Source organism: Convolutriloba macropyga, chromosome 11 (genome assembly GCF_964194025.1).
Source record: "Convolutriloba macropyga chromosome 11, txConMacr16.3, whole genome shotgun sequence".
Lineage (NCBI taxonomy): Eukaryota > Metazoa > Xenacoelomorpha > Acoela > Convolutidae > Convolutriloba > Convolutriloba macropyga.
The window spans coordinates 37,284,810-37,310,762 of NC_134478.1; the positions used below are offsets into that span (position 1 = coordinate 37,284,810).

General features: G+C 33.5%; 2 protein-coding genes across 12 annotated transcripts in view; one reads left to right on the forward strand and one right to left on the reverse strand.

The window, feature by feature from the left end:
- The window catches only part of LOC142349880 (xylosyl- and glucuronyltransferase LARGE2-like), a 102,326-nt gene extending 91,506 nt beyond the window's left edge, over positions 1-10,820 (forward strand). For all 11 annotated transcript variants that reach the window (XM_075401711.1, XM_075401712.1, XM_075401719.1 and 8 more), the window contains exons 8-9: positions 3,566-3,704; positions 10,548-10,820. In XM_075401711.1, coding sequence (XP_075257826.1) covers positions 3,566-3,704; positions 10,548-10,725 — 317 coding nt within the window. In that variant the 3' untranslated portion in view covers positions 10,726-10,820. The remainder of the gene's footprint in view (positions 1-3,565; positions 3,705-10,547) is intronic.
- Positions 10,821-14,329: 3,509 nt separating this feature from the next.
- LOC142349453 (tetraspanin-4-like) overlaps positions 14,330-25,953 on the reverse strand; it is a 68,060-nt gene continuing 56,436 nt past the window's right edge. Inside the window, exon 7 of the mRNA XM_075401029.1 lies at positions 14,330-14,665. Within this exon, the coding sequence (XP_075257144.1) occupies positions 14,579-14,665 (87 nt within the window). The 3' untranslated portion in view covers positions 14,330-14,578. The remainder of the gene's footprint in view (positions 14,666-25,953) is intronic.

Below are 25,953 nucleotides of genomic sequence, written 5' to 3' on the forward strand. Positions count from 1 at the left end.
AATCGGGCATGTATATTCGATTTTTTGGACATTGGCTAAGAATCAATAAGCAGATGTAGTTGAACGACGTTTCTATGGTCGTTAAGCATATGTTTCACATAGTTAACTAAATCTTTTGTTAACCAGTTCTTTTCTTAACCAAATCATTGTTTGTACAAGGTTAATATTAGGCCGGGATAGCCTGGACAAAGCGCATGGTGTTTCTCTCTATCTTAAAAGATTTGAAAAGTTATTCTCTTTCTCGACCTTGGTCTCCAGATTTTTTTCCGTTGTCACAATTAATTTCTTTAAGATATAGATATTGAGGAGAATATTATAATACTGAACTCTTAGCACTTTTAAAAACCTAAAAATTTGTGTAAAATTTGTCAATTTTTTTTTCAATAGGGTTGTTTTGAAAATTCATTAGTCAGAAGGTGAGACTGGAAAATTTTAGACCACGCATTTTTAGATCGAGAATCCTCTTTATAATTTTTTTCTAAGATACCTGTGTAAAATAGTATTTTGAATTTCACAATTGAAACATTACGTACGAATGCTTATTACTGAAGTTTTTATTCATCTGCTCTAATTTCATAAAAATCCCAAACAAACATCATTCTGGAAAATGAATCCCTTATTTCCATTCGAGTTTCTTGCAATTTCACATGAAGTAATCTGCTGAAAACCTTTGAAAATCAGCGAAATATATTTGTGTTGACTCGGCGGGAGTTTACAAATAGACCGCTGAAACAAAACTTTTGAGTTTTAAACACTAAAATTAGTTTTTGGAATATTTTAAACGAGTTTTGCTTGATTAGCACAAGAAAATAGCCGTTAACAGACAAGTAGAAGCGTTCAAATTCTGTTTTTACAAATGAGCGAAAATTTTATGATTATTAGAATAATAATAATACTGATACTGTGAATAATTTGTTTAATATTTGGAAGCATGTGAATATTTAACCCGAGGGTTATAATCAGAATAAATTACATGTTTACTGCAATATATATATATATATATATATATATATATATATATATATATATTTATTTATATATATATATATATATATATATATATATATATATATATATATTTATCCAATATTCTGAACTATAGGTTTTCAATACTAGGTAAATTTTCCGTGTCAGAGAAGACACTTCCAAAGCAAAAACGTTATACTTAGAACACATTTTCGTTTAGATTTGTCACCGAAAAAGGTTGCTTTGATGCTTTAAAGTCACTTTGGTAAAAAATAAACCTCTTGGCCCATCTCTTATTCCCGCATGGGCTCTTAAAGATGCAAGTCCTATTAATACTCATTATCTAAGCTACATTGTGAACCACTGCAAAAAAGAACCCGTTTTTCCCAAATGCCTAAAGAAGCCCATATAATACCGCTTTTCAAAAAAGGTGACCTTGAAAAACCGAATAATTATAGACCAATATCAATTACCCCCTCTCTCTCTAAATCATTTGAAACTCTTATGACAATCAAATCAACGATTATTCGAATCTTAATCGCCCTTCCAGTAAACATCAATATGATTTCAAGAAAAAGATCTACAATAGATGCAATAATGTACGCTACAGAGTTCATCAGGAAAGAAACAGATGAAAACAAATTGGTAACAGCAGCGATCCTTGATCTCTCCAAGGCCTTTGACTCAATTAATCATGAAACACTAAATAAGCATCAAACTTGATAATCTGGGCTTCGGCACATCTGCACTGAATTTAATTGGTAGTTTTCTATTGGATCGAGTACAGGCAGTGGTATTAAATAATATTTTTTCAGACAATTTAAGTGTTGAAAGAGATGTTCTAGTAGAAAAGGGCACTAGTTTAGGGCCTCTTGTGTTCAATCTGTATATCAATGATATGCATGTACAAGTTGACAACAAAACCGAGCTAATTCAATATGCAGATGACACAATTATTTTCACATCTAGGGATTCAATAGAAAAAAGCAAAAACCAGCTCTCATCTTGTGCTATGAAAACCATTTATTTCAAAGAACATCAACTGAGTTTAAATGCTTCAAAAACTGAGTTTATAGTTTTTAGCAAAATCACAAAAAATCGGTAGGAACTTCTAAAAATTGATGGCGCTCAAAACAAAAAACAAAAATCAAATACTTAGGTGTTCATATAGACAATAGAATGACAATCCAGAGCGAAGTCAAAATTTTGTTGAAAAAATGGCTCGTGGATTAAAAACCATATACACAATTCGCGACTCTTTACCAAGATCATCTTTAAAACTAATCTTGATTGCTCTTATTTTTAGTCACCTTCATTACTCTGCCGTAGTCATTCAATCGATTGGAAAAATCTTTTAGTGTCAATAGAAAAACAAATAAACTGGGCCTTGAAAGCTTCTTTTTATTGGTCGCATCAACCAAAGAACTGAGATTAGAACATAAAATTTCACCTATAAAACTTTTCATTGAAACCAAATGATTATTATACATTTGGAAAATTAAATCGGGCCAGCTACCTTCTTTTCCCCAGGTCAATAGAACAATCACGCCGAACAGAAATTCTTTTCTGGAACTGTAAGTTCAAAGGCCAAAAATTACAAAACTGCTTTACTCGTACAGCAATCAAAGATTGGAATGGTTTACCAGAGTCAGTAAAAACATAAAAAGAACAGAAAAAAGACATTAAAAGTAAATTGATTGTTTATCAAATTGAAAAATACAAATCAAGACCAGACTTTTTTCATTTATCAACCAATCAGTCTTGGCCTAGTTTCAAATTTATTAGCATCTGATTTGCTGGGATCAGGCCTTGTGTTTAATCTGTAAAAAAATTTTGAACAACAATAAATGTTGTGGGTTCAACAGTGGGTTCAAAATTGTACCTTCACTGTTATAAACGTAAATGATTTTTGCATGTAAAATTTACATTAAAATAGACTTCTGATTGCGTAATTTGAATGTCTTTCTTATACTGATCAGAATTTAAAGTGTTTCTTTATATATATATATATATATATATATATATATATATATATATATATATATATATATATATATATATATGCGTGTGTGTGTATGTGTGTTTGTATGTGTGTATAATGATAAAATTTTGCTAATGTAGTTGCAAGAAATTGTTTCAAGAAATTAGTCACAAAGTTTCCACCCAGACTCTTTTAGTTTTGAGCCAGTTTTTATCCCCCAGACTGCTTAGTGACAATCTTTTAACTCGTCTATGCTATGATCATGTCGAAATATAGACCCTGATAGATTCCAAATATGATTTTACCCTATCTAGTCCTGGTGCATCAAATTTTGTTTCATTTTGAAACCATATGCATGATTGACGTACGAAAAAACCGTAATAACCTACGTAATTTGCAGATAATTGCTACATACGTTATTCTAAATTACTGACGTTAAACAAAACAAAATTCCAGTCGAAACTTCCACCCAACGTAAATATTCACATTCGAGGTGACAGCTGTCCGTTCAACGTGTCAGTGAAGTTGTGAGAATAAATTACTTTCATTATTTAGTCAGTTTATTATTTATCGTTTTTATGACATGAGGTGAATATAGTTTTATTGTTTACATTTCAGTGCTGAAGAGGTCTGAAATAGTTGACAAAGGGAAAGACGGGAATTTTGACGAGCGCTTCAGTGGCTATGGTTGGAACAGAAGTGTTTGGCTGTACAAGCTATGGAAGAAGTTATCCTTTCATTTTATGGTGCTACCCGAGTTAGTACACAAGTAGACAAATTCTCTCATAATGTTGAAACATATTCTCTAATCGAGATACATGCGTTAATTACAACCACATGTCAGACGCAAAATACAACTATGTGCTGTAATAGAAAGCCCCAAATTATGGTTTATGAAGGGTCAAGAAATGAATTCGCATTCACTCTAAAAATATTTCTATATGTATTATCACACAATTTTTCGTGTAGAAAAGGACTCACGCTAAAGCACCCGTGTAGGCCTCATAAATCAAAATTCTTTCTCGGGCTTGTCTCAAGAATTTTGTAAGACTCGCACACAAAAACTCGACTGTCAAACAATTGCTCGCAGGGTGGCCCATATTTTTCAGATTCGACTAACAGCGACTTACCGTTTGTCCATTTTTAATAGCCGCACCGCGATAGCTGGGGCTATTATTGGCCTTTTCTTGGTTTTTACGACTCGAAGAGGAGTATTGGTTTTCTTAAGTTTTTTTTTACCGGAAGTACTATCCGTTCAGACGGCGTTTTCACCTAAAAGCAAAAGAGTAAAATTGCCGTGTGACCTAATTTTCTCTGATTGAGAGAAGTTTTTTTGATCATGTGCTTCTATCAGTGAATGACTTTTCGACTTTCAAATTGTTTTTTTTGTCAGAATGCCGCATATAGAAAACGATTTTCAGCTGTTTTTTCGTCCAATTAGCGCAGTTTTTCGCTTATAATATAGTTCTTTTGTAGGAATAATTTTAATCAGAAGCTGTATTTGTATGTGAAACTCTTAAATTAATACCACATTGTTTCTCAGAGTCTTATAATGCGTTTTAAATTCTGAATGAGCATATATTTCCCAATTTTTAAATTCGGTTTTGGATTGTTTAAATCAATTTCTCCAATATTGGATCTTAAAGCGGAGTTTTGCTTCGAAATTTTCAGTAATTAGTGCACAATGCAATTTACTTTTGATATTCATGCATTAATTGCCTCTTAATAACGTGAGCTATTTTTCTTTTTATAATTGTATGCCCCATTTTTGGCAGTTTTTTGTCAAACTTTTCTCAGTTTTTCGTTTTTTTATCCAATTGCTAAAAAGTTTTTTCAAACACTTCCAGGGCTCCTAATCTTCTTTTACTAATAATTTTGAATGATTCAGTATATGAAATTCCGCAAAAAAAATCATAAGTTCAGTTTTGAAAATTTTTGGACAGTTTTATTGCTTAACATTTTTTTGCTTCCAAAAGTTCAACTATGTGTCTACTTTTTAATCTATGCAGAAGGTTAGCTATAAAAATGTGTGCTAAGTAATTAAATGCAAATGTTTTTCTACTTATTTTTTTAATTGGATCTTTATCTTTCAAAAAACAAGAAATAGATTTTTTTCATGTGTTTTTGTTTGTGTCCCTCTTCTGCGCAATCTAGCATGTATCAGTCTATCAATTTCTTAATATGTATAGTTCTGATCAGCTGTGCTTATATCAGTTTTTAAAAAATAATGATTTTTGCTTTTTCTTAAATTTTTGTTTTGTTTGCAATTGACTTCATTTGACAGTGCGGCACTGATAAGTTGCTTGAAACGCCGTTTAAAGATTTTGACTGATGATTACGTTCTACGAATATTATTGAGGTCCTAGTTTAATTTGAAACAATTTTTTCCTTTGAATTACATTCTGTTTGTTTTGTCTTTTTGTTGATTAATTTGAAAGTTTTTCAACTATTTTGTTGATTTATAATCGCTTTGCCAATTTTGGCCCATTATAACGTTTTATTGAAGTTATTGGAAATTGAAGTAAATTTTTAAGCCTATAGGCTCTATTTACTATAGAACAAAAGTTTCTCTTGCTGCAAAGTTGTCTTTTTCTATGCAATTTTCAAAAAATTCAAAAATTTTACACAGCTTTCCTATATTTTTCTCTTTTTCTTCAAAAATTGAAAGTTTGTGAATTCATCAAGAGATGGCTGCTTTTTTATGATTGAATAGTTCTTTATGGCATAAAACTACGGTTTTCGTTATTATGTATACTTAAAATACACAGAAAAAAATTGAATTTTCCTAATTTTCATGTTAATTTTTTCTGGCAAAGATTGTTTTGTTCTTTGACTTCAGACTCTCGCTTTCTCTGCATTGACATCTTTGGCATAGAGATATTAGCTATTGGAAAAACACCAGTTTTCGGGAGGATACGAATTCGAGTGGGTTCCGGAATTCTTCCGGCTATGTTTTGTATTTAGTCATCAAGATTTTTGTCACAACCATATGACATCACAATCACTTCAAATCTGCTTGTTCTTTCGTTCATGCAAGTTCAACTGAATTGCGGGCTTTTTTCACGTCTTTTTTCACTGTTATTGGAAATAGTTTTTTTGTTCATTCGCGTGATTAAGTTTTTGGTCATGTGTGACTTACCTCGCTCTCAAAAATGGCTTCCAGACTCTGAAACTGACTTTTTTTCTACTTTAATTCAAAGAGATAAGGTCAAGTGAGTGCCTATCACTCTAATTGAAGGTTATTTTAGAGCAGCTAATAGAAGCAGCAAATAGTGACACAGGTTTTAATTCAAATAACATCTCAGCATCTAATTAAAACAATTTTTTTGTGTCTGTTTCTTTTGCTATCTTTTTGGGACTGCAGATCTAATAAGCTATTGCTGCTGTTTTCTGGCAATCAGCAGGCTATGTTTTTAATATTTAAATCTCATTGCGAAAAGATAGCTCGAACAATGAAGCTCAGTAATGTGCGATTACATATAAGGTTCCGACCCCGCTAATACACAATTTTGGCCTAATTGTCTACCAAATGAAGAACAGGTAGAAAAACCCAAAAATAAAAGTTTTTTCCAAAAAAAAGAATTGGTGAAATAACTCTGTGGAGTAAAAATGTTGCATTCGATTGATGAGATATGACAGTATTAACAAAGCGAGTCAAGGCGAAGAGCAAAAACAAACAACAACAAAAACAAACAATAATTACATCAAAAACTTTATGTCTGTTTGAAAAAACAACACTTAATGACAAAAACAAAATAGCGACCGATAAAACTGAAATCAAACAAAATAACTTGCAATTCGCCTGAAAAGATATGAGAAAATTCCATATTACGGCTTGTTAACAATTAGACAATAAAAAAACGTTAAAGTTAAAAAATTCGCTTATTAATTTAACAATATTAATTTTCACAATTAATTTTCAAAGTAATGAAAACCATTAGAAATCAACTAAAACATCCTTTTGGTTTACAATTTCTAATTTTTTATAGAAGGAAATAAAGAACTGTCTGTATTCAATTTTTCATGCGGTTAAAAAGAACAACAGATAGACAACAATCAAGAAATCAATTCAAACTTGCCGGAAAACGCTTTCGAAGCCGTAAAGCCATGCCTTGGCCCTCAAAATTTGTTCGGTTGCACTTTTTCAGGACATCAATAATGTGTTTTGCAACCTCTCTTTAATGAAACTAGGTAACAAAGAGATAAAAAAAAGGCAAAATTAAATAATAGTTGTTTTTTTTTTCGAAAAAAAAATATTTCCAAAGACATGAAAGCCGTAAATAACAAATTGAAAAGATCAAATAGGTTTGTTTATTCTTCCAGACGAAGTTCTTGAGACCTGCAAATAACCAGAATGTGCCTCACGTCTACAAAAGAACGTCAAATATGATAAAAAATCAAAAGTTATTTTTTTTGTGAGTAACCCGTGTCAAAGCCAGTAAATTCATTACGAATTCCTCAAAAACATTAGACTTTGTACCACCAGTCTTTTTAACACTTTCCTTCCTCCTTGGAAACAATAATGTTATGTTTGGCCTTTGGTTAATGAGACTAGGTAGCAAACAGACAATAAAAGGAATAAAATTGCGAAGTCAAATTTTTTTTTTTGGAAAACAATTGTTTTCAAAGTCGTGAAAGCCATCAGCTATCTTCTAATATCAGAATATACGATCACTTATTCATTCGTGAAAAACTAAGGAAACAGTGTCATTGTTCAGGAAATTTCATGCGACTGAAAAGACAGAGTGAACCGACAGTTAAAGACAAAATTAAAAGAAAAATCTAATTAAGATCTTCGAGAAAGTAGTGCCGAACCCTTGATAAAACCAAAATCCATATCTTTAAGGATTTTAGTATTATTAAGTTTTTCTTTTTTTTGAACGCTCATAATGTGATATATGACCTGTCAATATTGTGATAATATGACAAATCTAGAAAACATGAAAAATGGGCAAATATCTCAAAACAAAAAAAAATGTTATATCTAGTAGTATCAAAGCCAGAAAACCGAAATTCAAGGCAAAAAATCGCAATAAAGATTGAATATGAATTCAGCATAAAGAAGAAGCACTCGTTCATTGCTGACACTAGACTACAAAATGACCAAATTAAAAGCAAAATGGAGGCAAATTTCAATGTTATTTTTTTTTTAAAAAATCAAATATTTTTAAAATACGAAACGACCAGAACTTCTCCAGCAATCAACTGCATAAATTAAATTGGAGCTAATCAGGAAGCCAATTGGACCTATCACTAGTAAACTTTGATTTGAAAATATCTTGTATTTAATTAAAATAAATAAGATCGAATTTTTTTTAATAAAAGAGACCGACTCATTATAATCCGAATTATTTTTGGATTGTATCAGTCCAAGACTCGTCCAAAACTACCCATGCTAATGGTGTTCCTCCATTGAGAACTCTTAATTTTTCGAAAATCATAGATATAGTTTTTTTGTTAGTTAAAAATTCAGAAATAAATGCTGCTGTTTTGATAATCAACGAATAAAGTTAGCAAAAAACAGCAAAGTTTTATTTAGAGAGCACTCTCAACGGATGTTGAGTAAAAATTGCCCTGTTTTGAGTCTACAAAAATTGTGTTTGTGATGTTTGGGTGTGCACTTCCTGCAAATTTAATCAAAGTGGACTAAAGAAAACTATTTTGTGCTTTTTTTTATGAAAAAGTCTAAATTTTGTGCAATATTTGGCCAGAAATTTTGGCAAAAAAATAAACAAAAGAAGCCGACAAATTTTTTTTTGAAAGAGAAGAAATCAATAATATTTTCTGGAAAAAATTTAACAAAATTGGCGAAACTTTAGTCAAAAATTCCGGAAAATGTGAATAAAATCAGCGTAATTCACTCTATTTTCTGAAAAGTTTAAACCTCGATAACTCCCTGTAAAAAAAAGAAAACCAGAAAAGGTTTTTTCAATTCCAAATTGTACGTTGGACAAGCTTTCTAATGATACAAGCCTCAACTCTCTACGATGATTATATCGATCGGCCAAAATTGTCTGAACAAAAAAACCCATTTGAGTATATAGTTCCTCCCCCTCAAGAGGGGTCGGAACAATAAAATCATTTCTAAGCACAAACTGACAGTTTATAGCGATCTAATAGACAATGGACAGGGTAAGCTGTATTATTAATTACTCACCAAGTACAAGAAGACAAAAACTATTCACGAAGACATCACCAAGTGTTACACAGGAGCAAAAACAAAGAAATCATGACAAAATGATGCAAACGAATGCTATTAATTCCGTCGAACTTCACAAAACAATTTTTTCAGCCAAATGAGTTAAATTTTGTCTGTTTTACTTATTGATAAACAAACATATCTATTAAATATAGTAAAGAGTTTAGTGGAAATCACGACGGAAGTCCAAAAGTATTACCAAAAACAAAAAAAGGGTTTAAAAGACAATAGCAAAACCAGTATCATTTTTAAAACTAAACTATCATAACATAGCATCAAAATAGGAGACCCGATACAAATTTTTTAAATATTTGTTTTAGATTTTGAATTTTATAATGAACAAAACATTTAATCTTTCCTTCTTTGTTACGTCCTCGGGACAATAAGTGAGATGGGATGTGCTTAGATAACCGCTCTTTTAGTTGGCCATTAAACAAAAAGACGACGGAAAATGACGCGATAAATACTCTCTAATCGAAACTAGATTGCTATATTGCAGAATATTGTGAGACACATTTTTATCTTGCAAGGTTCTCGTTGGTTCATTTTAATTGAGCTAAGCTCTCATTGGATTTTATAGGAGCAATTTGATTAATTTTTTGCGCAGAAGTTTTCCGAGATCCAGTTGCATGTGCCCCAAGAAATGTTTTTTTGAAACGGTCACTTTACATCTCCTTTTTGTTAAATAACAACTTCAGTTCTGTCATCTAAGCATAAACAATAACTGTTCCGTTGAGCTTTAGAACTTATTTGAATGCAAATGCCCAATTCGATATCTTTTTAAAAGCCCTGAACGTTTCCTCTATTTTTTGGTATCTCCTCAGTAACACTTCTCAATTAAACTTTGTTGAAAAAGTTTATTGTTTCCCTTTTTCTTGTATCATTAGCGTAAGACTTTCAATATTTCACAAAATTTTTTTCAGAAGCAACATTTATTTTTTGCAATTAATTAACATTTTGCGCAGAACGAAGAAATTTGGTGAGCACGTCTTCAAGAAAAAAGGGAAAAATGGGTTGAAATTAGGAATTCCGTCTCATAACACTATTGTTTGCGTATGCTTTACACACATTTCCTTCCTTGGACATTACAAGAAAACAATCTCTCTTCTTTTCTTTTTAATAGTGCCTATAAACTAAATTTTCTATGTTACACCAAATTTGTCAGTGATAACCAATCTTGTTGTGAATGTAGCCAATAAAGCTAATTTCGCTGCTTACTTGAGCAGTGAAACCACTTAAGTTCACCTCATGTACTGCAATCACTGCTAAATTATGTAAGGTCTTTGAGGTGAAAAATTATTTTCACTCATTATCTTACAGTGTTTTTTTGAAAAAATATCTCTAGTCATGTCATCAACTCATAATTTAAAATGCATCTTTATTTTGTAATACCTATTTCAGTTCATTTATAATCCACGTTCCTCACTTGGACAGTGTGTGGAAGAAAGATTTCACGCAGCGACTCCCTTCAACCTCCTCCTCGACATCAGATTCCCTTTCCAGACAGTGCATGGAAAGAATGAAGAAGATTGCATTGCAAGAAATTGATTCCAGTTTACGTAACTCTTTAACAGTTTAAGGTTGATTTTCCTCATTAGAATGATCTAGAATAACCGGATTATAATTTATGTGTTGTTTATGTTACTATTTATTTAAATCAGAATTTTCAAGCTATGTTGTTTCTGTTTGCTTAACTACCTTGGCTGAACTACCTTTTTAATTGCTCTCAAATTAAGTTCGTACCAACTATTTGAATCATGTTGATCTTTTTATGCAATTTTTGCATGATCAGTTTTCCATCTGGCCATTTGATTTTGAAACAGGTAAAAACCAGAGGTTATTAAGTTGCAGAGCAAGACCTTTTAGAGCTCTGCTAGTCTTTAAGTGTATAGATGCCGCCGCGTCCACCTTTACATTCGCTCCAACTCTATTTACGCCATCAAACTCTCTCCACTGCTCTCCAATGCAGTCCCTTTAACCCTTAACTTCCCAATTTATCTCCTTTTTTCTACTCCATCACTTCCCCTCTCCCATTTAAATTTAAGCTAGGCCCCTAAGCCCCAGCTAAAAACTACTGAGACCAATTGCTCTGGCCAGTCGTATAAGAGCAATTCGCATTACAGTAATCGGTTATGTTTAATAGTTTTTGTCCAAATTTGGACTTTGAATTTCTTGTAAATTTTTGCTTTCCAATAATCAAACAATTATGCAGGAAATAACAGATTGAGCCACACACACTATTTTTAGCGATAATTGTGTCAAAATTATAACTTTTAAAATGTATTAATAAAACCTATTATCAATGAAAATTTATTATATATAAAAAAACAACCACATTAACCATAATTAGTGCAAAATTAACAATATTGCAGAATACTTCCATCCCGCGCAATCAATTTTTTTCCGAAATTTTTGATCTTTTTGTCAAAAATTTGGTACTTTAGTGGAAAAATAAGAGAACAGCATTAAAAATAATGCAACTAGGTCAACTTTTATCCCCATATTTCGCTACTTGTGCAAAAACAGAAGAAGAAAAGTCAACAACAAATTTTTTTTAGTCCGAAAACTTCAAATAGTTTTCTTCGACATGCAAAAACTTTTTTTAATATTAAAATGAAATCAAATATAAAACAATTGCTGACTCCTTTTGCTCGTTTGTTGTCTAAAGTATGTGTATATCTTCCATTGGGTAACGTCACCATTCTTTTATAAAGAGCTTCAACCCAGTCAAAAAAATTAACAAACAATAACTAGTTGAATATTATCTAATTGCTCTCAAACACAATTGGTAGTATTTGAATGGGTTTTTGACAACATTCGTCTTTACATCGATACTATTTTTCAATTTAATATTTTTGTAATTTTTAGTACAAATGAACAATTTTGGCATTTGATATCAGGTTCGCCGTATTACAGAGTTTTAATATTCAATTTTTTGTTTTAGGTGTTGTTTTTTAGAAGCGTTTTTGTACCTACAACTAATTTTTGGTTTCTGTTTTAATTAAAAGTTTATTTTTTACTTCATCTTACAAAAATTGTTGTTGGAGGATAATTTCAAAGCCAGTTCTAAAATTTCATAACCAGTTTCATTTCTTGTATATCAGTTCCACACGATCACCAAACATAAATTTTTTTTTTCAAAAAAGTAAGGATTAATGAAAGTTTGATTAATAATCTTCTATTCCTCCTCTTCGTTTTGCCCAAAAGTCAAAAAGCTAAAATTTGGATCCATGTTTTGTATAGAACCAAATGATTTAATAACAAAAAACGGCTATCAGTCAATGTAAGTTGTTAAGGTTATCATCACATCAAACTAGTGATCATTAAATATGTAGTTTTCGGAAATTATTTTTCACTAAGAATAGAGACAGGGATTTTTCACTGTAATGTAAGTGGATTTGCTTGTTTATATTTTGGTACCAACAAGCAGTATATATAAAACTGATTAAGATCTTAGAAGCAAAATTATGCAACTAACGTGTCCTTTTTTGTATCAATTAATCGAGATAAATGATTTCCCGGACGATGGTGGCATAGCAAATCAGCCCTGAATTAGTCTAGAGAAATGAAATTCTTTAGTTTATGATGGCCAGTACTCTTTTCAAGTCACAATTTACACTGGCTAGTCTTGATTTACAGTATAACTTCTTACTGCATGAAAAAAGTATTTTCAGCCGAACTCCCTCCAAACAGGTGTGCTTTATGGGCGATTTGATCCTCCGCGTGGTTACTTATAACCTTTAATTTGCGTAGCAAGTCGTAACCACTAAGCCTATAACCTATCTTCAGAATAAAGAGCATGTATACTTCTATAAAAATTACCAATTATAGGCAAAATCAGTACGGAAATTTGCTGCTCAGACTATGCATTGGCGCATTAGAAATTTCAAACTGTACAGGATAAATTTAGCCTGGGCGAACTCTGACCTCAATATAATCATAAGGATGAAAAACTGAATTGAACTAAAGAACTGAACTAATTTCTACTCTTGAAATGTACTGATTCAGACTGAAATGCTCTGAGATTCAAGCCCGGTATATTTAAGGCAAAAACGTCTTTTTTTTCGCCTGATCATTATAGCCATTGGAATAACTTGCCAGATAACTTTACTAGGCGTATCATTATAACCGTTATGACCATTATAACTAGCAAGTTGATTTTGTTGCAAGCAGCAGGACATACAATAGAGCAAGTTTATATTCATAACTAACAGCGCCTTTTAGGATATGTTGCAAAAAAATTCAACAATCGACTTAAATTGGCGCCAACTTAAGCTTTAAAAAATGATTATTATAGATTAAGTCAATATCGAGTTCCAAAAGCGTCACTTTTATCGATTGTGATTATAACAGATAAAATCATTTTTTTCTGTGGTTTGCGTCTATGGTTGACAATCTCTTACTAACGGGGAAGAAAGTCTGATAAGAGATTGAAATGCCACCGCCTACCGTTTTTGGCCACATTTTGATAAAGACAGTTGCCTGAAATTTATATAGTTGTTTATCAAACAATTCAAGGCAATTTGAAGTGCCCGCCAGTTTGAAACCCTAATATGGCGTAAAGTTAATAAACAATACCTGCATTACCAATATGTTATGGTATAAACAACCCATTTCAAGCTAAGTTTGTTGTTTTATAATTTGAACAGCTGCGTATAACGTTATGGCCTCTCGCATTTTCTATGCCGGCTATGGAATTTTCTTTTGGGTTAAATTTGTGTTGATTTATAACTTTTCATGCCGACTTTCCCCTAACGAGACCTTGCAATGAAATAATGATACGTATATTATTTAAATATGGACCAAATTTAAAACCCTCATACGCAAATGAAACCAAATCAAAAACAATTTCAACCTAAACTAAAGTTCTAATCTAAACTTGATTATGGTTAGTTTGATAAATAAGCCGAACTACTTTGAAGTTTTGAAGGTTGCGATTTGAGCTGGAGCAACTATTGACAAATGGTCTAGTTTATAAGTTTAAATTTGACTCCGTTTAGTAAAATGAGCGTTTTACCATAACACCGACTTGTTATTTCCTTTGGTCTTCTATTCAAATCACGCAGGTGTTTTTTATCTCTTCTTTTGAGATCCATTGTTTTTTACAGGCGCATAACTATGCCCAAATTTCATGTTTTAAATGAAACTCTCTCACTCCCCTTTAACTTAAAAAAAGCAGGTGATAACAAAATAAAAATGCGTTTTAATTGGTCTCATTTGTTAACAATTTACAAGTGCCACATTTTGCAAAGTTTGACAAAGGGTCGTGTCAGCATCTAAATTATCTATAAAACAATAGTATATAGACTTTATCAGATACGCAAAATTTGGTCAAATTCAATCAGAACTCGACTTAGTGCTGGATTCGACTATTGAGACTGGCAATGAATTTGGGCTAAATTACACAGTTTTAGCAGTTTTAGGGGCAGGGTTCAGTGTTCGTACAGACGTCTGTAGTTTGCTGGGTTTCGATCGTGTATCGCATTTCCCAAACACCACGAAGTCACAATACATAACCACTGAAACAAAAAAACGAGAACATCAAAAATTCATCGGCGAAGAGATGAGTCATTGAAACTAAAATTTTTTCAAACTGACACATTGACTATTATGTGAATGAATGATAATTCCAGTCTAGTTTATACTGAATTGAATTAAATTGGATTTCTACAATCCAGATCGATTTCAGTTATCAGAGAAAATGCAAAATTGATGGTGTTTAATTTGGTTAATGAGTACACCGATTTAGGATTAGAGGCAATAAAAATAAAGGAATAGAGGTTCAATTAGAATTTGGATGGAACACGATCTAAGATTAGAGGGTTTTCGGTAATGATAGAAATTTTACTCTAAAATTACCCCACATAAAGATGCAATATGGGCGGTCTTTGAGTGCCCGGTGTAAATTTGAATCTAGTGATTATGGGGTTGTCGATGGGTTTTCATATTTTATCCCAAAAACCATGTAAGAGTAGGGGGTTGGGCTGCGTTTGAATATGATTTTGGGATGATGTCATTGACTATGAGGGAAACAGTTCCGTAATTAAATGAAGAGCGAGTCTGTGACACCCTCAGAGAAACTCGATGTGAATGAATTTTTAGCCAAGTTGGTAGAAAATGCCAAAATATTGAAAATAGCTTCAAACTGAACATCAAAAACCAAAGAAAACAGTTCTTTTTTCGCAAAATGAAATTTCCTAAGAAAAGAAATTTGACGACAAAAATTTTTCAAAAAGACTAATTACAAAATTTTTGTAATAGGAATTTTTGTATTCAAATTCAACCTTGGAGACAGAAATAAGAAAAACTAATTAAATAATAAAAATTTTTAAAATGATGTCCTTTGATATGATCTGAAAAACAGGAAATAGAGAGGAAATGTTATTAAACAAAGGAAGCGTACCCAAAAGAGGTGAAAAAATTTCTCTTGTATCAATCGTACTGCCCGTACTAGATGGTCTAACAAGATTCTGTGAATTTAGTAAAAAAAAACCTAGGAAGCTCTTGCAAAATGTAACGTCTGCTTTCCTATCACTGTACGTCAAGGAAATCTTTACACAGCCCAGTTCGTTTCAATTCTCTAAAATGTTTTCGGAAAACACGTTTTTGCGGCTAGTTTTTTTAAACTGTGTTATCCGCTTTTTTGTAGATCACCTTTGCATTAATTAAATATCTAATTTGTTTTGCTTGAAAAAATCAAACTATTCCGGGCAATTAACTTATAATGTTTCTAAGATTATGTTAAAAATGAGACGCTAATTTATATTGGGGAAATTCCGATCCAAAGAATTGTAGCTGCATGATTTGGTGATTGTTCTGCAACGTCTTAGTACTGTACCACCAACAAACGTATAAAAGTCGTAGTCTCAGTAGATTTCATTGAATTTCATAAGTTTCGAATTTATCACTGTTTTATTTTTCAATTATTTCAGTAACATTTTCTTAAAACTATGCTCGATTTCATTAAATCCAGTGATATTAATCGCCCTTCTACTTTCTAAAGATCTTTCTCTTACTGAGCAACTTTTACTCAGAAACAAAGAATGAGAAAATCAAGGCTATTTTTCTTTTCAATAAAACACACTTTATGTTGCACTGTACAGCCAACAACATGAAAACAGATAATTTAACGCTCAGGAATGAATTCAAGTACACACTGTAAGTTAATCTACCATGACGCATTTGAAGTTTTCAACTGAACTTTGGCAGTTTTAAGTTCTTTTTTTACTGCTAGTCACCTGGATTTAAAAATCAATTTTGCGGTGTCGGCAGAAGGTGAAAATTTTTCCATAACGTCATAATTATTGTGCAAATCTTCCGACAAAAGAAGTAATTTAAGAGTGAAAAACATCTGTCGATTGATCTCTGCTAACATAAGCATTAGTCGCAAACCAATCATAAAGAACCTGATGCAAAATGTCCAACATTTCCGTAATTTGTCGTACATTCGTCGCAACACAAATTTGGTGATGATGCAGGCGGCTCAGTGTTGATTTTGAGTTTGAAATTCAATTCATGTACAATATCCACATAACAAAAACAGACCGTTTGAAAGAATGTTCGGAAAATTTTCAGTCAATTTGATTGCTAGTTGTATACCTCGCATGAACCCTCTCAAACATTAACATTTTACAAAACTGTGGCAATTTTTTTAGTTTACTGTCGACTTCGAAGGGAAGACACACTTTTAAATTGATGATGGATCTTCAGTGGAAACGTTTGCTCATTTTAAAACTCCAATTTCGGAGCGAAATTAAAATTAAAAGAGATTCTGACAACTGAAAATGAATTAAATAGACAAGATTATGAACTGAAGTGGTTATCAACAAATGAACTTGGATTGAACAGACATGTCTGATCATGTACCGGTAAATGAAATGCGAGCGGGGAAAATTGAAATATTGTCTGATTGAAAATGAAGAGTGAAGGACAAATAAATAAGAACTAATTTATACTATCGTATTAAATTTACTGCACTAAAACAAGATAACGATAAACACGTCTTACACAAGTATTTCATACCCCTTGATTTTTGGAAAAACTGTTCAATTAGGACAATTTTTATCAAAAGTGACAAAAATAAATTATTAAGACGTGGTCCCCGGTTAAATATGTAGTGACAATATATGCGCTGGTTATCATAACTAGTGATATTTAATAAATTATATTGTTCACTTTTTGAGTTATGAGCAGGTATAAAGGAGTTCTTTTTCACTTCCGCCTCATAAACAGTCATAAAAATTGTGTCGTCTTTGGGGGTCGGGCTTCTGTAGTCGACCAAACGGCGCACCCGCGGATCAAGACGAGACATATTTCCTATCACAGGAGAGATATTCGTCTCCTCTTGGGTATATTCTGCTGTAGATTGAATGGTTCCCACTACAGAGATATTGGGTGATTGGAAATTTTCAACATCACCAGCTCTGCGTTGACCTTTTGGTGATGTGATGATTAGGGAGTCAGAAGATGTGTCTTCGAAGCCGTAATAAGTTAGGCTTCGTCGTGTTCTGCCACTGGATCTCTTAAATGCGATAGCGGGAACTTGTAGCAGGGGGACTTGTTGTAGCGGTGGAGTTGGTGCATTAAGTAGAGGGCTGGCCATTTCGCTCAGCGATTTGACATTTGTTGCTACATTTTGGTTTCTGAGGGCCGAGAAATTGATTATTTTTGGGATGCGCTCATCGCTCGTGCAATTTTAGACTTGGAAGATGAAACGCGGGTCGCGTCTTTTGTGGTTCACTTTATGGTTGCCGTTGACTTTGCGGGTAAACTCTTTTAATTTCTTCTCCCCTAACTTCTCACTTGTTTTTGGCCCGCGAAGATCGGCATACACCTTCAGTGGCATTTTTCTTTCATGTTGTGTCCCAAATTTTGCAATGGCGCAATTGCGAACCGTAAATATTGACTTTTTCAGTTTCTTGATAGACGAGGTGGTGGGGCTCACCTTGATGATATTTGATCCGGGGGCAAGTGCTTCATATCATTTAGGCCCTCGAGGTTCTTCTTTGACATCTGTTTGCCGCGTTTTTGTGGGGCCAGTTTGAGTTGCACCGCGGGCTCTGAGAGAGGGATCGGAGAACAGAGAGTCGAGCGGAGGAATAGGGGTTCCCCATCTGTACTTCTCTTCTCCCTGTCGTTGGCCTCTTTTCTGGCTCTCGTCATTCTTTTTTCGACCTCAATGTCGCTTCGCTAGCCATTTTCGCATTGGTCATCGGGAATGATTGCCTCGGGGGTAACTGTGTCTTCATCTAAAAAGTAGTCTATAATAATCTCGTATGAGAGATTAGAAAAGTTAGCTGTAGTACAGATTATTCAGTGGAGTATTAGGTTCTCTACCAAAGTGTGCTTCGGAAGGCGAGATCTTTGGTGTTTTCTGTTTTCATATTCGCAGTTGGTGGACAATAGCCTTCAATGCATGCTATGTATGGAACAAAATAATAGCCGACTTTTTTCTTTAATACATGCAAATCTATTCTTAGTTGTCTAAAATAGTTTTTCTACAACTCCAATTGCTCGATGGTCGTTCACTGGAGTTTCAATATTATTTGTGTTGTTTTTATCATAGAAGTTTTTTACTTGATATCCTACAAGACAGTTTGTTTGATCCCATCAAATAGAACGAGGAATTCCGTGATTTTTTATGTACATGTCCAAATTTTTCTTACATTAGGGCCATTCGCTTTGTCAAATATAAATGCATTGGGGTATTTAGAAAAACAATCCCTTGCGCCATGAAAGTATGGTTCATTGCTTTTTTAAATAGTAAATAGCTCCACCAAAGTCAATTTGTATTTCCTGGTTTGTTTCAGCACAAGGTATATGAGGGTGCGATTGCTTGTCGGTAATTAGTGATTTAAGATTCTTACCGATTGCTGTGCAGAGTTTAAACTCTGTTGATCTGACGATCAGTTCTCTAATCATCTATGGCTACCAGCAGTGTGAAGCCATACACAGCATATCTCAGGTACTCGGGTGACAACCGTGTAAATCATCTATTGAGGCCTCTTTGCATATTGTTTGGGTTTGCGATCTTTTCGTTTGTGCATACTCATCCAGATCATACATGAAAATCCCGACAGTACGAGTAGATGAACAGATTGATCTCTTTTAACCGTCTTCTTTGTTAGTGAGGATGCAGTCGCACGCCTCTTTGAGGACCGCATTTTTGCTTGTGAGAAAGGCTATTAGGGTTAATTGAAAACTTTTCCTATGATATTGTCAAATATGGGTATATGGGGTCTAGCTGTGAGTGGAGCAATCACGTGGGAAGAAGCGGCGGTTGGCGATATGGGTGTAGTTAGTGGTTCCGCAGTGCGAGAGGAGTCGCTGAATCTATCTCTGGTTATGCATTTCGTTGATTGCATAGTGATTTTATTTATTGAGGGTGTTTTAATTGAAGATGAATTCTGATGGCAGACAATTTTTGACCTTGAGCTGAAATTATGCAACTGATTGTGAGAGGGAGTTTGAGCAAGAAGCACTGGGTTGGAATTTATTTTGATTAGCAGAAAAGTAGTCGTACATAATTGCTTTTCTCGCGCTGCGGGATCTTATTTTTTCTTAAAATGGAAAATATGATTGTAAAGAGGTTGGTTTCGCTTAGCGATTGTAGTGTTAACTGGTCTTTGCGACGCGGGGTATGCGTACTTTGAATAGTTTGTATTAGAATTGGTATTTACTAAGTGATTTCGCCTAGCAGATGACAAGGGAAACTCATACTTTTGTAAGCGATTGGCAGAAGGGCTAAATGTTTTAATTGGGGTTAAGTTTACTTTGTGTAGTGATTCGCGGTGCGGATCATGTGTTTTAATTAAATTGTATAAATTGAATTGAGTTCGTTTTTTTTTGCGTGTTTTGAGGTGGAAAATATATCCAGTTTTGCAACAATGAATTTCTCCATGTAGGCAGAGACTTTTTAGCTTTTTGATTTGGGCGTCGAAGAATGTACTCAACGAGGCCCGTTTTTGCGCCTAGAATGTGTTCAATTGTGAATTGGTAAGGTAATAATCTATCTTTCCAACGGGTTAAAAAACTATTGTATGATTTTTTTGAGCGATTTTCTTTCAATATCGAAAAGAGTGCTCTGAGGTCTGTTATAAATTTAAATTCTTTTCTTTACAGATAATTTTTCACTAAAATATTCACTAGATCACACTACACCTACTAGTTCTAATCCATCGACGCTGTACTTTTCTTTGCAAGAATTTAGCTATTTAGATGCAAAGGCAATGGGTTTCCACCCGTCTAATGTAAGGTGTTCAGGGCTAAATGTTTTAATTGGGGTTAAGTTTACTTTGTGTAGTGATTCGCGGTGCGGATCATGTGTTTTAATTAAATTGTATAAATTGAATTGAGTTCGTTTTTTTTGCGTGTTTTGAGGTGGAAAATATATCCAGTTTTGCAACAATGAATTTCTCCATGTAGGCAGAGACTTTTTAGCTTTTTGATTTGGGCGTCGAAGAATGTACTCAACGAGGCCCGTTTTTGCGCCTAGAATGTGTTCAATTGTGAATTGCTAAGGTAATAATCTATCTTTCCAACGGGTTAAAAAACTATTGTATGATTTTTTTGAGCGATTTTCTTTCAATATCGAAAAGAGTGCTCTGAGGTCTGTTATAAATTTAAATTCTTTTCTTTACAGATAATTTTTCACTAAAATATTCACTAGATCACACTACACCTACTAGTTCTAATCCATCGACGCTGTAATTTTCTTTGCAAAAATTTAGCTATTTAGATGCAAAGGCAATGGGTTTCCACCCGTCTAATGTAAGGTGTTCAAGAGCAGCATCAAGCCCGGCACGTGATGCATCACATTTGACTCGTGTTTCGAGTTGCGATGCGATTCTTAACTACAAGAAAGCAGTCTTCATGAGTATCAATCTAAACAATTTTAGCAGGTTTGTTTTTATAATGGGCGTAATAAATGACTAATTTGGGCAAGGTTTGGAACGGATTTATCTACGTAATGTACTGAACCAAGGGAGGAACAAAGTTTTTAATATCTTTGGTGCTTCTTGAGATAAATTTGCTGATATTTTGTTTTCCATTGGCAACATTCCTGCTTGCAAAATGTGATTTCCACGCCAATCGAAATCTAGTTTCACAAAAAGACACTTGGGAAAGTTAATCCTAAGATTTTCTTCATCAAGTCTTTTAAGGCAATAGAACACATGTTGTTAATGCTCTTTTTCTGATTCTTTGCTACCAATCAGTATAACATCTAAAAAACAATAGGTATTTTTTGTCCTACTACAATGTAATCGTTTGCTTTTTGAAATTCCGCAGCATATCTGTGAGACCATATTACCCAGTTTGAAATCTGTATCTGCCCGTCATATCACCACTTATTATACTGAAATAGCAGTGATTGGCTGTTTCAGGGTCTTAGTTTAGTTGTCTAAAGGCATTCTTGAGATCCAATGTTGAAAAATATAAGGTGCTTTGCGACGCAGGATCACTATTAGGTTGAGATTGGGATTCATTTTGCGTATCAATGTTGAGCATTTGGTAATTATTTTTGTGAATTGCTTCATTAAGGATTTTTGAATCAAATGCAAGTTTTTTGGATTGATCTGTTTTAACAGTGACTAAAATTGGAGAAAAAAAGTTATTTGTCCGGACAATTTGTGAGTTTTGTTATCTGTTCTTTTCATCAACCAGTTTTTTAAGTTCGGAAGTTACTTTTTCTTGTAATTTAATAAGTGGCCGTCTCCGTTGTTGGTGTCGTGGTTAAAATGGTTTTTGAATTTTTGTTTTTGCTTCATAATTTTTTGATCTGCCAATGCGAGATTTCAGCTCTGTTAATTGTAAAAAATATTGTAAAAGTTTTTTGTACACGTAATGCGGTGAGATTTGTAATGTGGAATTATTTATTTTTTACGGTTTTGAGATGAGGATTGTGTGATCGCAAGTCTTAGTTGATGCAAAAGATCGCGACTGAAGAGTGGTCGGAAAGTTTTTGCCATCAACCACAACTTTGAAACTGGCAGCTGATATACGCCAGCCATTGTGAATTTGTTCTTTCTGAAATGTCCGCAGTTTTGGTTTGTTTATTTTGCGTACTCAATTTGCATATGGATTACTGCTAACTACTTGTGGCGCGAATGACTTTTTCAAATTGCTGCAAGCACTTCCTGAATCAACAAAAAGAGCAGTTGAATTATTTTCGATTTTAATGGGCATATTGAGAGATTCGATTTTCTCGAGATCCTTGTGTATCGTGGCAATCATGTTGCCCTCTCCGCTACTGCAGTCGGATTCGTATCATCCTAAAAATCTTAGTAAAAAATTCAGAAAATCCTTGGATTGAGGCTCTTCCTCTACTGTGTTTACCGATTTTTTTTTATTTCTATGAGGGACTAATGATTTAACAAACCACAGTTATTACAGGTTTAACCATTAGCAAACAACTTCGATGTCGATGTTCAGGAAGCCATGGTGTCCCACATTTAGAGCAGTGGGAATTGTTTGTGAGGGAACAATTTGAGGAGCGAGTACTCGGCAGGTTTTTGATTGCCTTAACGCTGGCCGAAATGAGGTTATTGTTGTGAGCTTGTATTTGATGTGGATTTGGCATCCCTAGTTCTATGTTGATAGCCAGCTCAAGAACTTTCCTGGGTTCCACTGCTTGTTTGAACTCTTTTTGTATTTCAGGATCGATTAGGTTGGTGATGAAACGTCTCCAATTAGTCTTTCTTTATTTTCAAAGTCACAATTTTCCGCTAGTTTTTAAGTTTTCCGTAGAAGTGTTCAACTGTTTCTCCGCGGAGTTGTTTTTTGATGAGGAAGGCGGGCCTGTCAAATGTAATGATTCGGGTTCTGATGAAAGTTTCCTCCATAATCTTCTATAATTCTGCGGTTGTAAAGTGTCTATCATTATGCGCCAATATTTGTGTTGAGAGTTCTACTCCCCTCCACGCCAATACTAAGATAAAACAGAGAGACGGTTTTTCTTTCGGCAAGTAGCCATGGCCAAGCTCCACACATTTGTACGGTTTCACTTCGTTAAGTCATTCGCATTTAATTTGCCAATTCATCATCTGAATTGCGTTTCGGGCATAAGGTTCCAATTCCGATTTTGCTGAAGAACATATGATTGTTTCTTCAATTATAGATTCCAGGGGCCGTTCTGCCATTTCTGGTTTAGACGCGAGAAGGGTATACAATACGATGATCTCTTTGGCGATCAAGCCTAGTTTGTATTGCAACCTCCACTTTAGTCAACGGTGAGGTGGATCAAGTGTAGGTTTGTCCCAAATGCATCAATTCTCAAGAAACTTCATTTGTTTGCTGAGTGCACCATGTCGTACTTAATCAGTTTACTGTCGACTTCGCTACGCGAAGACACACTTTTAACATAATGATGCATCTCGGAAGACGGAATGCTTACTTATTCTTAACCGCAATTTGCGGAGCGAAATCGAAAGAGATTCTGACAACTGAATTTGAATTAACAAGACAAGATTATGAACTCAACTGGTTATCAACAAATTAAATTGGTATGAACAGACATGTCTGATCATGCAGCGGGAAATGAAATAAGTATGAACAAGTAATAGGTTGCATGCGGTAAACATGACATTTTGGCAGATTAAAAATGAAGAGTGAAGGACAAATAATTAGGAACTAAATTATAGCATCGTATAAGATTTATTGCACTAAAATAAGATAACGATTAACAAGTTTTACAGTGGTATCACAAACTCTCTGCAGCAAAAGTTTCAGAAAGCTGCACTATGATACCAAAAAGCTACGAAAAGCAACATTTATTTTCGCTAAGAGTCTTGTCTAATGAATATTTTTTAAAGAAGTTAAATGCTTGAAATTATTTAGAGTTGTTGAATAATATATGAAGCTGGTCATAAAATGTTTGTTTCCTCTTGATTCTGATATTTTCTATTTAAGAAATCTTCAGTTGTACATAGTTTTTTGAGGTACCACAGTGCATGTTTCTTTTGTGCCTTACTATAAAAGGTACAACAATTAACAAAGAGAAGAAATGGAAGCACGTAATCAAATTTTACTCAGTTTTGGTTACTATTAAATTGAATTAAATAGTTAATGAAAACTTTTAACAGATTATTTGGTAGTTTTCATCTAGGGTAGAAATTGATCAGATACTGCATCTCAATCTCCTTCAAGTAGATTGATGTGCGTCGTATAGAGTTTTTGAATATATTGTTGAACAAATACGGAGGAGTAGCAACAGTACAGTCCATAGCAATTAAAGACTTCGAACAACATGTGATAATAAATAATACAGATAGAGGCATAGACCTGTTACTCAAGTAGGTTACAGTTGACTCTGCTTGAAAATTTCAACCACGATTTTGAGGTGACTTCTACAGAGTCAATTATCCTTGCTTACAACAAGCCTTTTGCAAATTAATGGTACGTCAACTTTTGACAACGTATGCAGGAACTTCTTCCATTGTAACTTCTGGCTCTGTAAACTTTTGGCGTTTAACGTGCTTAATTTGACCAAAATTAAAGATTAAAAATTAAAAATTTTGCAATAAGAAAAGAGCCCCTCGGAACAGTTACGTTGCAAAAAGAGCATTTGGGACCACTATTTAAGAGAGTTGTGTGTCATTTGGACACAGAATAGCAAATAACGTACAAACAAAACAATTTTTCTATTTCTAATTTTTTTGTATTCTATTTCTAATTTTTTGTATTGTGAATATCATTCAGTTGTTTACTGCATATAAAATACTCGTTTGAGCCGCAGCGCAGGTGGTTTAGGATTTTCCCCAGATTTCGCTCGCTTTTATGTAATTTTACTCGTACGCTTTTCAACAAGCTGTCTCAAACTTTATTTTAATCAAGTACGGGTAACACAATAGTTTGAATAGTTTCATTTCGTACCATAAATTGTTCACTATTTTCGGAACAACCCGAGGTATTAACTATATCACAAAAATTACAATTTACATTTGTTGAAAGATTTATTGAACTTTTGAGACTCTAATCACCTTAAACTTATATTAAACAAGATCCCACTGAGCTTAAGATAACAAACAGTTAGCCCAAGTTGAAACTTTAGACTTCCGGACATTATCAAGTCGCATTAACAGGAAACATGAAACACTGGAAAGTATAAAAATGGAAACAAGTCCAAAATAGACATATTAAGCCTTTCTGAGGGTTCTTAACTTCCATTTACGTCAAATTGGATTATGACCTGCTGATTATAGACACTTGTTCAAATAACCATAAAGTTTATTGAAGTTTACACCAGGCAAGTCTGTAAATTGGAGTCATGTAGGTTTTCATAAAACTCGTTCTCATTTTAGAAGAAATGTTTTAAGGTTTTTGTCTCGTAATTCCAGTTTTTCAATTGAGTTCATACGCTAGATCAATGCCTTGTTGCGGCACAATTCACAAAACTGGATGGACCCTCAAGCATCAGTATTTTGTCCGATAACACTTAAGTAGAGCATATAAACTTGAAGAGTTTTTTTTTGTTCAGCCAAATTATCGTGAAATGATCTGATGAGTGAACGCACAATACGGAATTCTCCTGTAGCGTGTAAAAAAACGTTGTATATGGTTCAAAATTTTGCACCATGAAATTGTTTGTTTTTGCTCGCCATTAGGACATCATCGAGAAAAATGGAAACCATCTACGTTCTGTTAAGAGTTTGAATTTGTGAAAAATTTAAAGCACACAACTGATTTTCATCAATGATGCATCTTTTTTTACCCTTGCTATTATTTTTTGTGTGTTCTTAAATAGGTATTGAACTGATTAGTGGTTTTGTATTGACTATAATTAACTAGGGTGAAAGGAGAAATGACTAAC